This window comes from Ostrea edulis, chromosome 4 (genome assembly GCF_947568905.1).
Source record: "Ostrea edulis chromosome 4, xbOstEdul1.1, whole genome shotgun sequence".
Classification (NCBI taxonomy): Eukaryota; Metazoa; Mollusca; class Bivalvia; order Ostreida; family Ostreidae; genus Ostrea; species Ostrea edulis.
In genome coordinates this window covers 14,675,141-14,688,896 of record NC_079167.1, presented here as the reverse complement: position 1 = coordinate 14,688,896, position 13,756 = coordinate 14,675,141, and the positions used below count along the sequence as shown (strand labels likewise).

Genomic DNA, 13,756 nt, shown 5'->3' with positions numbered 1-13,756 from the left:
GAGATTTATATGAAAGCTTCCTGATATAGTACAGATTCTAAATTGTTAAAATCATGGCCCCCGGGGATCGGATGGGGCCACAATAGGGGGTCAAAGTTTTTTTTTTGTTTTTGTTTTTTGTTTTGTTTTTGTTTTTTTTTTTATAGTGCAGATTCAAGTTTGTTAAAATCATGGACCCCGGGGATTGGATGGGGCCTCAAAGGGGGCATCAAAGTTTTACATACAAATATATAGGAAAAATCTTTAAAAATCTTCTTCTCAAGAACCACTGACCCAGAAAAGCTGAGGTTTATATGAAAGCTTCCTGATATAGTGCAGATTATAAATTGTTAAGATCATGGCCCCCGGGGGTCGGATGGGGCCACAATAGGGGGTCAAAGTTTTACATACAAATATATAGGAAAAATCTTCTTCCCAGAACCACTAAGCCAGAAAAGCTGAGATTTATATGAAAGCTTTCTGATATAGTGCAGATTCAGGTTTGTTAAAATCATGCCCCCCTGGGGTAGGATGGGGCCACATTAGGGGATCAAAGTTTTACATACAAATATATAGGGAAAATCTTTAAAAATCTTCTTATCAAGAACCATTGGGCCAAAGAAGTTCACATTTACATGAAAGCTTTCTGACATAGTGTAGATTCAAGTTTGCAAAAACCATGGCCTCCAGGGGAAGGTTTGGGGCCATAATAGGGACTACGGTTTTACATGCAAATAGATATGGAAAATCTTCTGATATGGACCAAGGTGACTCAGGTGAGCGATGTGGCCCATGGGCCTCTTGTTTTGTAAAGTTACTATAGTCTCAAACTACCAGAAAATTTTGGAAAATTCGCCTCCATGAGGCCATTTTTTAAATTTCATATTTTGTTACCATGGCAACCAATTTTTTCACATAATGTATATGCATCTTGAAAGTACACATATGAAAGATTTTGAAGATCCATGATGACACCTGCTGCTAGCCTGGTAATGGGTTGAAATACACTCAAGCACCTGTCATCCTGAGAGTAAAATGTCACCAAAAATGATGATAATCGACCCATTTTCAAACCCTCGTGATTCCCCCCCCCCCCCCCCCCCCCCAAAATTCACAGTATAATGACAGGTTTCAACTTTTAGCAAAAATCCTAACATTTCCAACAAGGCCAAATTTGCAATAGGGTCCTTGATTCCTTTTCGAGATATTTTGCATCAAAGATGTATCATGCTGTTTTCAACTTGCTGTTTAAAGTGAAAGTCGAAGTACCCATCTACAAGTCAAACTCTCCTACATCTCACAGTCACAGTTTCGAATCCCATTAAAAGGCACCGGATCAATGTAGAATGGTCACCTCCCTATATTAATACAGATATCAACTACAATGAAACTATTCAAATTCTATAAAATACTCTTTTAACATATATTTACATTTTAACCCTGGTCACTTTAGCTTCGTATTGGCAATTCGCCAGGTATATTGAGACTTATAGCATTAAATATTCTTTTTGAAGAATTTATTGATGTGTAAACTCTGGACATTTTACTCACAAACTGAATAAAAGTGTTAAATGTTTATAATAAGATAAACGTTAAATCCATGTTTATGAATTGATTGTATCATATTTAACATCCCTCACAAGAATTTTTCACTCATATGGAGAAGTCACCAATACCGGTGAAGGGCTTCTGGCCTATGCTCGGTGCTTATGGCCATTGAGCAGTGAGGGTTCTTTAGCATGCTACACCTACTGTGACATGGGACATATGGTTTTTAAGGTCATTTCTGAGGACCCGTGACATTCACACCTAATGCTGAGCGTTAGGCGATGGAAGTGTCACTACCTGTTTTAACAACTTAGGTCTGTCGTGGCCGAGATTCGAACCCTGACCTTCCACATGTGGGGTGAATGCTCTACCTCTAGACCACGGCGGCATTTATAAGATAATGAATGTATTCCAAATGATCAAAAACACACACATAGAGTAAAATAATTTTTGGTATATGCATGCAGTTTTGTTGGTGACACGTAGTCAATATTTTCCAAAAAAAACGTTGCGTTGATGCATTGTGACATCATCAGTTTCAGAGAGACATGATATGGATTCAGATCACCACAGTGGTTATCCGTAAAGTCGGATCACACTCAGCGGATTTTACAGTATCAAAACACAGATTATTGATGGATATATGATATGTAGGAAATATTTTCTCAATAACAGCAGGACTATTAATACTCGTATTTATTTGCAAGACTCTTCAGGTAGTGCAGATTAAAAGGTTGTAGAGTGGGGTGCCACAATAGAAGATCATAGTTTATTATGGGAATATATTGTAGTTTATAAAGGAGAGAGGAGAAAATCTTTTGGCTGGACCAGGAATCGAAGTCAGGTGCTCTAACCACTGATCTATCCAGGCCGATATCCACAGTCCGTATAGCCCTAATACGCCAGTTTCGAGATACGAACTCTTCTGCATAGGAGGTGCATTTAGTGGAACTTTGAATGCCTAAGTGGGACAGAGTGGATATACAACCAACGAGAAAGACAATGAAATGTATTAAAAGCGGCTTCTCTTTAAATATGTAAATGTGGGAAATACTATCGAAAGAAATGTTTTACCGAAGTGGAAACATACAAACAATGTCATATTTGCAAGAAATATCTTGGATTATATGGTACTTATGACCAACGAAATAACATGATAGGATAAGAATTCTATGTGTTTAATTACTCCCTAAATACTTATCACTTACTTAGTTTGTGTATCAGTCGAATTCGGGTTATCAAACAGCGTATGAGAAACTTACTGAGAACATGCACTTACGCTGTGATGAATATCTGTCCCACTCCCGCGTGTAAACAAATTCTTTCATGCCTTACTATGTATGAGAGTTCTCAAAGGGAAAAAACTTGGACGTATCTCGAAACCGGCGTAATCACATTCCCTCTCCTTAATTTGTCTTCGCCCTCGAAGACACACAAATCCCAGTTTCTTTTCCACCCCTGGCAGGACAACCTGCAGTGCAGGGGTGGTCAAGGGCACCAAATGTAGCATATAAAGGAGAGAGGAGAAAATCTGTGGCTGGACCAGGAATCGAACCCGGGACCCCTGCATTACTAGTCAGGTGCACTATAACTATACTGATTTACCCAGGCCAACTCTACTGATCTACCCAGGCCGATATCCACTGACCGTATGGCCCTTACTGCTACAATATTATACTGATTAATCAAAACAATTTATTTTTTAAGTTAGCAGGGCAAAACTAAATCAATTCAAAACACAAATGTTCCTAAGTTATGTGGATTAAAGTTTTCTTGTGCTCCCTTGACTATAGTTAAATGTTGAGGGAGGGGAATATTCTTTTTTTCATGTCTGCATTAATGTCTGAAACTTGAACCTTGCTCATAGAACATGGTGATTTGTAGTGATATAGCCCGGCTTGCATATTTCATAATATGTGCATTCCTTGTAGGTAGTCTTTTCTTTTGGTACTAAAGTTTTTAACCTTGTGACTTTGACCTTGGAGTTTGACCTACTTTTAGGAAATCCAATGTAGGCAATATATCCTAATTGAACTAATGAAGGTAGGGAAGTTGTCTTTTGGCAGTGTGTATAGATTCCTTATGGCAAGACCTTATATAACACACCATGATTTTTGACCTTGTATCATAGAATTATGTCATGACCTACTCCAGTATGATAGAGGTTAATTTCACAGCAATCTACTTTTGACTTGGTGATGAGGTACATGTATATAAGGGACGTTAACCGAGGCTCTAACTTTTTGGAGCATTTGCCATATGACCCTTTGGAGTTGAGTTGGGGATCGACACAATATATGGGGCCAAAATTTTTCATGGCAATAGAGATTGCAGAATTAAAGTCTTTTAACATCACAATAGCATGGCCGAAGTGACTCAAGTAAGTGTAATTGTGGCCCATGTTTAAATTCAGTCTGTCTAAACCAGACCTTCAATCTCGCTCCCCCCCCCCTTTTTTTTTTCTATGTCCTCTCGTCTTGTTTTAATCAGACTGGTTAGAATTAACCTGTGATGCATTTGTAAAAATTCCTTACTCCACCCTTGAAGATCACATGAGCTTGTCCAGAATAAGAGGGGGGAGGACACAGGCACTCAACGTTAAATTTAAATATCAATAATAATGAAAATTGTCTACCTATGAACAAATTATATTCATAGGGGTGGGGGGGGGGGGGTTAAGTCCAAAAACGTATCGACATCATCAAAACGACTTCATAGGTAATTTCACTTTTCTATTTTTTTTATATATTTTTTTTTTAATAATTCCGGAAAAACTAAAGGAAAGACACATTTAAGAAAACAGTTTGTAGTTGTCCCTGAAGAAGTTTGGTTATGGCATTTTGTAAGGAATTCAATGCAATTCACATTTTCACTCAAGAAGCTTGAAACGGCGGGCGCGACGCTGTTTTTGTGGTTTTTCATAAATTGCGGTGGAAAAACTTTCATAATCGATGTGTACTTTCACTTTGATTTCCAGGTTATGACTCGTTTTGGTCGGTGCAGTCAGGGCGCCGTTCAACGTTTACAAACTGGTAATTTTTGTGCAAATAATTGCAGGATAGTTATGATAAATTTTAAATTGTGCCCTGTTTTAAAGTTTGCTCCTTGAAACATTTTGACAAAGACAATGAGTATTGACACCAATCATTCACGGGTTTGTGCATTTAAAATCAGCTGTTCAATATATTGCATTTACGACAAATGCAAAACAAATCTAGTCGAATGATTGAATACAACGAAACTTTTAGTCGGTCTATACAAGTTCTGTACGTCAACCAGGATCCGACACAAATCATTAATTATAATCCATTTATATTTATTTACCGATTAAAAAATGTAGCTGTATAGATTTGCATCTATGCCTTAATTTGTTATTTGACTTGTATATTCCTATAAATAAACTATATACACACCAAACTAAACTTTTAAAAAGCTTTAATTTTCAATAAAATTTTTGGGATGTTAAAGGTCATAACACAAGCCGAGAACATCAATCAGATAAAAACATACACACTCGGGGAGTAACAAGAATATGTAGTGTTAGTTGCCTAGAATTTAAATTAGAAAGAAAGGCATGGTCAGCTGCAGCTCATTGCTATAGCATTAACAAATTTACTGCAACATGATTATAGCTAGGCCTATAGTTGTGAAACACAAGTTTGCATGTGTTTAGTTCCAAGATTATTGACCCTTAATTCAAAAAGTGCATTTATAACAAGCATTTGTAAGAACCCTTTTTCTGAATCATCAGCAGTTCGTGTCAAATGGAATTGCATAAATAAGTAATAGATAACCAGCCTCACAAGATCTCAGAGTTCTTAAGAACTTTTACCAACTATAGTAGGACCCACCAAAAGCCAACACTATAAAATGAATTTCATAATTGCTTCAAATTGCATACTATATTAACATCTTTCTTGTTAGATATATTCATAATTATTCCATTTCAAAAATCAGCCAAGCTAGTCCGGCCCTTTCTCCATGCATGCAGTTTGTAACAGGAAGGAAGAAAATGCAACGGACCAGACCGGGATTCGAACCCGGGCCCCCTGAATCTCTACTCACATGCTCTATTAACTGAGCTATCTGGTCACCGCCGATCGAACCCGGCTGACCGCTACAAGGTTTTACTGTAAAGTATGCTTGGGCTGCTCTTCTTTTTCATATAATGCCTGTCTCTAATCCCATTTGTTATTTCCATTGTCAGGGTTTTTCCTTTTTTCAGCAGGTTTAGTGAACGATTTAATCAGTCAGACATCATGCTTGAAAACTGACGATACTACATTGATTAATATGCAGACCAGAAGTAGTATATGTGATAAACTAAATGGAATAATTACATTCCAATGAATTTGTCTTTTGATATCTCTAAAATTTGTGTTGATGGCCTCATGAATGTGTTGCAGTTGTGAACAATCAGGTAAATATAGTATATGTCTATTTCAACAGCTGGGAATTCAGACAGAAATGAAAGTAGAATGTAAATAGAAGAAATAAATTTGATTTTTATACATTTGTCTCACAGGCACTTGTTTCTGTAAATATGTTATGGTCCAATGGTTATTAAGAGCTCTAAGATTTGATAATAACCCAGACTGCCTGGAAATTAACCTTTTTGCACTTAAGGAAACATTGAATGTAAGCTAAATCAGAAAATAATTGTTTTACTGAAAGATATGCTAAATATCAATACAATAAAATCTAGGCATATATTCTTGTGAAATTGGAAAAATACTGGGGAGTGCTTAGACTGAAATTTTCCAAGTGAAAGATGAAATATGATTTGTCTATATCCTAGATACATGTAGTGCTATGAAGTGGTTTTTAATGTTTATGAGTTACTTGCTATTCTTTTTAATGTCTTAACTATTAATTCATTACATAAAGTTTGCTGCTTTAGTGGCATAATTTTCTGATTTATAGAAATATTACAGACTAAATAAAGGAGGCTTGTATACGCTATGATAAAAATACAAAAGGTGACTTTTTTTTATATATATAAACTCTCAAATATATTTTGTTCTAATTCATGTATAAAAGGGTCCTTAAAATTCAAAATTTGGGTGCTTTAGGTAGATATATATGTTTATTATAATTAACATAAATAAATCTCCATTTTGAATGTACATAATAAAAGAAATAGTTTAATTTGTGTGTTGTGGACTGCAGTGTTGCACAACCCTCACAAGTGTACATTTTTAAATTGGATCAAGAATATGGATAACTGCAACAGCAAAATATTGAACCAATATTTCTCTCTTCTTCTAGACTAGGAATAAGAATATATCACTTTTTACAAGAAAAACAAAATGCTTAATTCTGCATCAGAGGATTAAACATTGTGTTTATTCTCAATTTCACAAGCAGTGTATTGGCACATATATTGACTGCAAATTGTTTTTCTATTTAAAGATATAATTGGACTACAATGATCTTATTAAAACGGTCTTATTCTTTTTTAAGTATTTGGTGTAAAAATTGTCATTTTTATTGGCATATGAAGGAATCTACAAAATCATGATCTCTAGTATTAAGATTTATTACATACTTTCAATTTCATCTCTTCTTTTCCTTTAAAAGTTTGCGGGCATATATCGTGTGATTATATATGCCCGGAAACATTCCGGCCCGCAAACATTACATCACAATCAATACACAAGCCGTTAGTACGCCGTTAATTTTCAAATTTTTCGTGTTTTTCATCGTTTACTCAGTTAAACCAATAAAGAAATTGTTAAAAATAAAATTATTGTTAGTTTCTAAATGAAATTGAAAGTATTAATAAAAAGGTTATAGACTTTGTATGAGAAAATATGACGACCTCATTTTTTGTCGTGGACGGACCTCGCAAGCTCGGTCCGTCTACGCGCCAAAAAACTCAGTTGTCATATTTTTAGGTCACCTGAATTCATTCAGGTGACCTATTGCTATCTGTTTTTGTCCGTCGTCGTGCGTTAACATTTGAACATTTTCAGCTTCTTCTCTGAAACCCCTAAACCAATTTCAACCAATTTTGGCATATAGCATCTGTGGGTGGAGGGGAACAAAAATTTTGAAATTCGTGGTCCCTGCCCCCCTGGGGCCTGAGTGGTGGGGCAAAAACCATCAAAATGAGTGTAATTTTAAAAAATCTTCTTCTTTACTCCTGGACATCAAGAAGCCAAACTGTGGGCATAATTATGATGAGCATTGAGCCCTCTACCAAAATTGTGAAATTCATGGCCCCTGAAAATCTTCTCTGTCTCTGGGTATTAAGTAGACAAACTAATAGCATGGTAATGATGAGCAAGGATGCCTCTTTATACCCCCCGCAACAAGTTGTGGGGGGGTATACTGGAATCGGGTTGTCCGTCCGTCTGTAGACACAATGGTTTCCGGGCTCTAAAGCATTCTTTCCACCTACCGTCACCATATCATATATATGGACTACCCATGGGATGAAGATGTTCCCTATCGATTTTGGGGTCAAAAGGTCAAAGCTCACGCGCACTGGACATTGAAGTAGCAATATGGTTTCCGGGCTCTAAAGCGTTATCCTTTCCACCTACAGTCACTATATCATACATATGGACTACCCATGGGATGAAGATGTTCCCTATCGATTTTGGGGTCAAAAGGTCAAAGGTCATGCGCACTGGACATCGAAGTAGCAACACTCAGAAAAGAGGTAGTTTATACCTATTACCAACACCCTTTGGGAGATTGGGGTAAGCGGGGGGTATTCTTAATGAGCATTGCTCACAGTACCTCTTGTTAAAAATTGTGAAATTCATGGCCCCTGGATCAGGGGTTCTGGTGCTAGGGTGGGGCTCTATAAGTCATATAGTGAAAATGCATTATTTCTTTGAAAATCTTCTTCTCTGTCCTTGGGTATTAAGTAGACAAACCAATAGCATGGTTATGATGAGCAAGGATGCCTCTTTTAAAATTGTGAAATTCATGGCCCCTGGGTCAGGGGTTCTGGTATTAGGGTGGGGCCTTATTGATCATATAGTGAAAATGCATTTTATTTCTTTGAAAATCTTCTCCTCTGCTGCTGGGTATTAAGTAGACAAACTAATAGTATGATAATGATGATCAAGGATGCTTCTTTCAAAACTGAAATTTATGGCCCCTGGGTCAGGGGTTCTGGTGCAAAGGCGGGGCTGACCACATAGCTATTCAATGTTTCTTCCATCCAAAAGTAAAATTCTTATATTTAAACACAAACCTAATTCAAACATTGGAAGGTTGTTACATGATACTCAGGTGACCTATAAGGCCCCTGGGCCTCTTGTCTCATACAAAGTCTATAACCTATAAGTATTCTTCCAGATGTCAACAAATGAAATGTATGCCTTGGTAATGCATGATTTAAACTTTCTTACTAGAAATTGGGTTTTGACTTGAATTTTTACAAGAAAATTAAAATGTGTAAAAATTGATAACACTCTTTTTGCACTTCAATGTGGAAAGGAAGAAGAAAAAAATACAGCAATGAGCATTGCTTGTATTAATAACTTAGTTTACAAATTCTGCCCTTTCTTTGGTAGTTATTCCATGATGTCTGATACTGAAGATGGCACAGTGGAATTTCAAACAAGCAATGGGACTTTACAATCCTCCCATGACTCCATCACTGTTCCCAGCATTCCCCTCTCAGAACCCATGAGGGATCGGCCAGGTAATGGTGACATGTCAGAGGACTCGCCCAGCAGTTTACCATTGGACACTGATGGGAGGCAGACGGCAGTTCTTGCTGCCAGTGAGTCGCATTCCAGACATGTAGAAGATCGTCAAGCAAATGGGCAATGCTCTGAAATTAATATTGATTCTTCAGATGAGTTAGGCATATCCAGCAAACCTGTTCTGGAAAATGAAAATTTTCCTGAAATTCAAATTGATATGAGTAATGATGTGGTTGATGTTTGCCAGGCTGCTTTGGAAAATTTACAGGATAAGCTCCCTGAGGTTCAATTTAATAAACCGGAGTCAAAGGATCATTTTGCTAATAAGATATCAGATGAGAAAGAGGATGGACTCAGTATGAAAACAAAGATGGTTGCCCAATCTCCTGATGGTCATAGTCTGAAACTTAAACAAATGAGAGCCAGCACAATGTACACAGATTTTATTTGTCCCATCTGTGAAAGTCTTCTCTCTGATCCATGTTGTCTGGGATGTCTACATGCAGTTTGCTCAAACTGTTTGACAGTGGAGGAACAGAAAGTGAGGTGCCCCACTTGCTTCACTGAAACTGACATTCCTGGAGGTGATATCGGTGCACTTTCGAGAAGTAAAGTTCTGGCAGCCCTTGCTGAGAAGCAGAGCACAGGAACTAAACAGTGTGAGGTTTGCAGGTTAATGAAAAAGAAATCTGACGCAACAGGTTTCTGTCTTGAATGCAAGGACTATCTTTGCCAAGATTGCTGGAATGTGCACAAATTTACCAAGTTTACACTTAATCATAAGGTAATATCCTTGGATGGATCCTCTATAGAGGAACTGGAAATACAGAACAGAAGACAGACCGAAAATTCCAAGTGTAGTAGGCATTCAAATGAAGACCTCAAGTATTTCTGTAAAGGTTGTGAGATGAATGTGTGCACTGATTGCATTCTTCTGGATCACCAGAACCACCCATGTATTTCAGTTCAAGAAGCATATGAAAAGCAGAAGATGAACCTTGATCTGATGCTGAAAGGGGTTGATGATCAAATTCAAAGAATACAAATGGAAGACTTCGAAATGGGAATGGCTGCTGCAGATCTGGCTGAAGAAGTTGAGATTGAAAAAATCAAATCAACAGTTGAAAAAGTAATACAGGATATACAAAAACAGGAGAAAGAGGCTGTTGCGTCTGTACAAGTGAAGTTCAAAAGCCTTAAAGGACAGTATAAAAAAAGGCAAAGTTCAGCTCATGAACTGCTCTACCATCTGAAAGAAGCCAAAACCATCTGCAGTCAATTCTGTGCCCTGAGTAACTGTGAGGAATTTATGGCTCTTGAGAAGATGTTTTGTAGAAGACTTGTTCATGTCTTGAACATGATTCTCATGCCAGAACCAATTTCTTGGTATGAAAAACCTTCAGTTGAATTAGATCCCTTACTACAGAATGATTGTAAATTAAAGTCCCTCTTCAAAGTAACTAATTACAGCAAGTGTTATGACTGGACAAAAGACATGCCATGTGTTGGAACAGTAAAGGAAATTTATAATGACAGAGAGTTATGTGTAAAGGCAGGCCACCCAGAATGGTTCTTGCGTTCTGAAGAAGTGTACAATATGCCTTTGAAAGAAGAGGGTCTTCTTCATAAGAGAGAGGGTATGATGGATACAGGGATATCTCTGTCCACACAGAGTGAGAGTGGAAGTACTGCTAATTCTGAAAACTATGAGGATATGGGGGCAAAGCCTAAGACCATTTCTCCAAAAAAGAAACGTGGACGAAAGAAGAAGAACACTGCATCTTCCATGGAAAACATTTCACCTTGTAATCAGATACCAGGTGGAGGGATCTCTGGGATGTACAACTCAGATTTCTTTGATACAGAAGCTTATGGTTCAACTTTGTCTGGACAATATCCAGGATACATAGAAATGTCGGAAGCATGTCTTAATCCTTCCTCACACAATCCACTCAAGTATCCAACAACCGGCATCTTTCCCGGTGTAGGATACATGATGAATTCTGCCAGTCTGAATGCACTTACAGACATTTCAAAGAAAGTCAAAATTACAAAGCAAGCAAGTCATCCTTCGAAGACTCAAAACAAAGATTCTAAGGAAAATGCTAAAGCAAAACCCAAATCTGCCCCTGAAGAGGCCAAGTCCAAGAAAGCCAAAGCTACAAAGACTAAACCTGCTAATTCATCTGTTTCCATCACTCCAAAATGGAGGCTGGACACAAAATGTGCTGATGATAAAGATGTTCCCTTCTTGACATCAGTGCATCCTATTCAGCACGATAAAGTGGTTGTTTCTGATAGCATGAATCACAAGATAAAGATGTTCTCCATTGATGGTAACTTCCTAAAATCTTTTGATGCCATCAATCCAACCAGTGTCATCTTTGTGTGTGGAACTTTTGTCTGGACTACTGGTCACACAATTATCATTAAGGACCAGAATGATGAATTTGAGAAAGTTATCAACTTTCAGAATGACACGATCCCCCATCCCCTATCTTGGTATCCCCAAAGTCATTTTGCTGTAGCTTGTGGGGACCACCTAAGGATTTACCATGTGGACAAGGACAAGCAGAATTTCACCAAGAAGTGTCAGATCTCCTTCCAGCTCCCTAACCAGCAGAGGATGTCTAACATCTTCTCTGTCAAGTCCAATGGCAATGGAAAGAGCCTTGTGATGACGGACTGGGACCTGAAGGCTGTGGTTGTTGGAGACCAGGAAGGAAAGGTTACAGGTATGTATACTGTGGTATCCTGACTTAAATGTCATACATTGTAAATGTGGTGGTACATGTACCCAGATGGTTTAGTAAAAATTGGGGAATAAATCGGAAAAATTACTCATACCGGTAAACAAGCAAACATATTTACAAAATTTCCATGAATGTTATATTGACATGCAACATAGCAAATTCCATTTGTTCTGCTTATATTAATTTGGGCAGATATTTTGCACTACTGGAAAACAAAAGGTGTATGCATGTCTTCTGCAAATACATGTTTATATCAATGATACTATACATCAAAAACTTATTCACGTGTATCAGAACAAGAAAATTAGTTTTGTAAACTAATGTGTGATCAAGTCATGTTTTCATGAAATATGGTACAACTGCATGCCTGATAGAGCCCATGATTTGAAAGTGAAATATCCTTTTATACAAAACTTTTGAGTGGACAAATGTCCATTCACTATTTTGTTTACTATCTATGGATTTTGAATTCTCTAATCATGTGTGATGTTACTGAATTTACATTTCAGGAATGTTTAACGGTGACCATGGTAACCAGTGGTATCCAGGCGGTGCCTGCTTCAACAATGTTGGGGACATATTTGCCTTGGACTACACGCACGATCGTCTGCTACTGCTGAACACTGATGGTGAACTGCTGCAGGAGTGGAACACTGCCCCCACCATCACTAAGCCTTGGTCTGTTGTTTGTGGAGCCGCCAAACAGCTCTTCATTACTGGGAGTGATCATTATGTTCATGTCTACCAATATTTGTATGAAGAGCAGTAATGAATCTACGCAGAAGTAGAGTATGGTAATATGTCATTCAGATGAAGTTTGATATGTGGTATGTATGAAGGAAAAGAAGAGAGATTTGTACATGTACCAGAATTTATATATATTTTTTTTCAATCACTTTTAGTGTATCCCAAGAGGAGATTTTGTTTGCATTGGTCAATTGCCAGAATCTGTTGTGACTCCTTGAAGTAAAAGTTATGTGTAACCTGCATTTTGACTGTAATCGTTTTACCCTTCAGTTGAAGGTTATGCAGAAGTTTTCATGAAGTCATTTTATTAAAGTATACAACCTACATTTACTGATGATAAAAGAATTCAGCTGAAGTATGCAAAAATTGTAGGTTGGAGAATATACTCTTTAAAGGTTAAAAAAGTATTACATTGTAAATTGCACTTGTGTATCTGTTTATACCCTTCATTTTTATGCCCCCATAATTAGAGGTTCGGGGGGGGGGGGGGGGGGGGGGGGGGGGGGGCTTTATTCAAGGATCATCAAACTATGTACTCAAGTTAGTCCTGATTAGTAGATGACCCCTATATATTTTCAGGTCCCAAAGGTCATGTGGCCCTTTGGAATGCATATAGCTATCAATATCCAAGCAATAATTGAAGAATCCTTAAAGCTATTGCTAATACATTTCATAACAGATTGGGCATGATTAGCAGATAACATCTTGAGTTTTCGGATGAAAAAGTCAAAAGTCCTGGGGTTATCTAGCAGTTGTTCAATCAATAACTGGAGAACTCTTTGCCCAATGGTCATCAGAATTCATGGATGGATGGTTATGACTAGGAGATGATCCCTCGTAACTTGAAGATCAAACACTTATGGGACTTTCTACCAGACATACACACATATACTGGGCTTTGCTCCATAATCTTTTGCCTCACTGAAATATTGTCTCAATAGGTATGTCTGGATTCTGACTCAAGGTTATATCTCAAATGTCAAGGTTACAGTTTCCATCAGGCAAATTATGTTAGTACAGTCCATATTTTAGAGTAATAAAATGCACACACCCACATTAATG

General features: G+C 37.5%; 1 protein-coding gene across 1 annotated transcript; it reads left to right on the top strand.

The window, feature by feature from the left end:
* The first annotated feature begins 3,038 nt into the window (after positions 1-3,038).
* Positions 3,039-13,039, top strand: LOC125670735 (uncharacterized). Its single transcript, XM_048906087.2, has 3 exons — positions 3,039-4,559; positions 9,060-11,929; positions 12,457-13,039. Exons 2-3 carry the CDS (start codon positions 9,067-9,069, stop codon positions 12,714-12,716), a joined length of 3,123 nt encoding a protein of 1,040 aa, XP_048762044.2. The 5' UTR covers positions 3,039-4,559; positions 9,060-9,066; the 3' UTR covers positions 12,717-13,039.
* Positions 13,040-13,756: the final 717 nt, after the last annotated feature.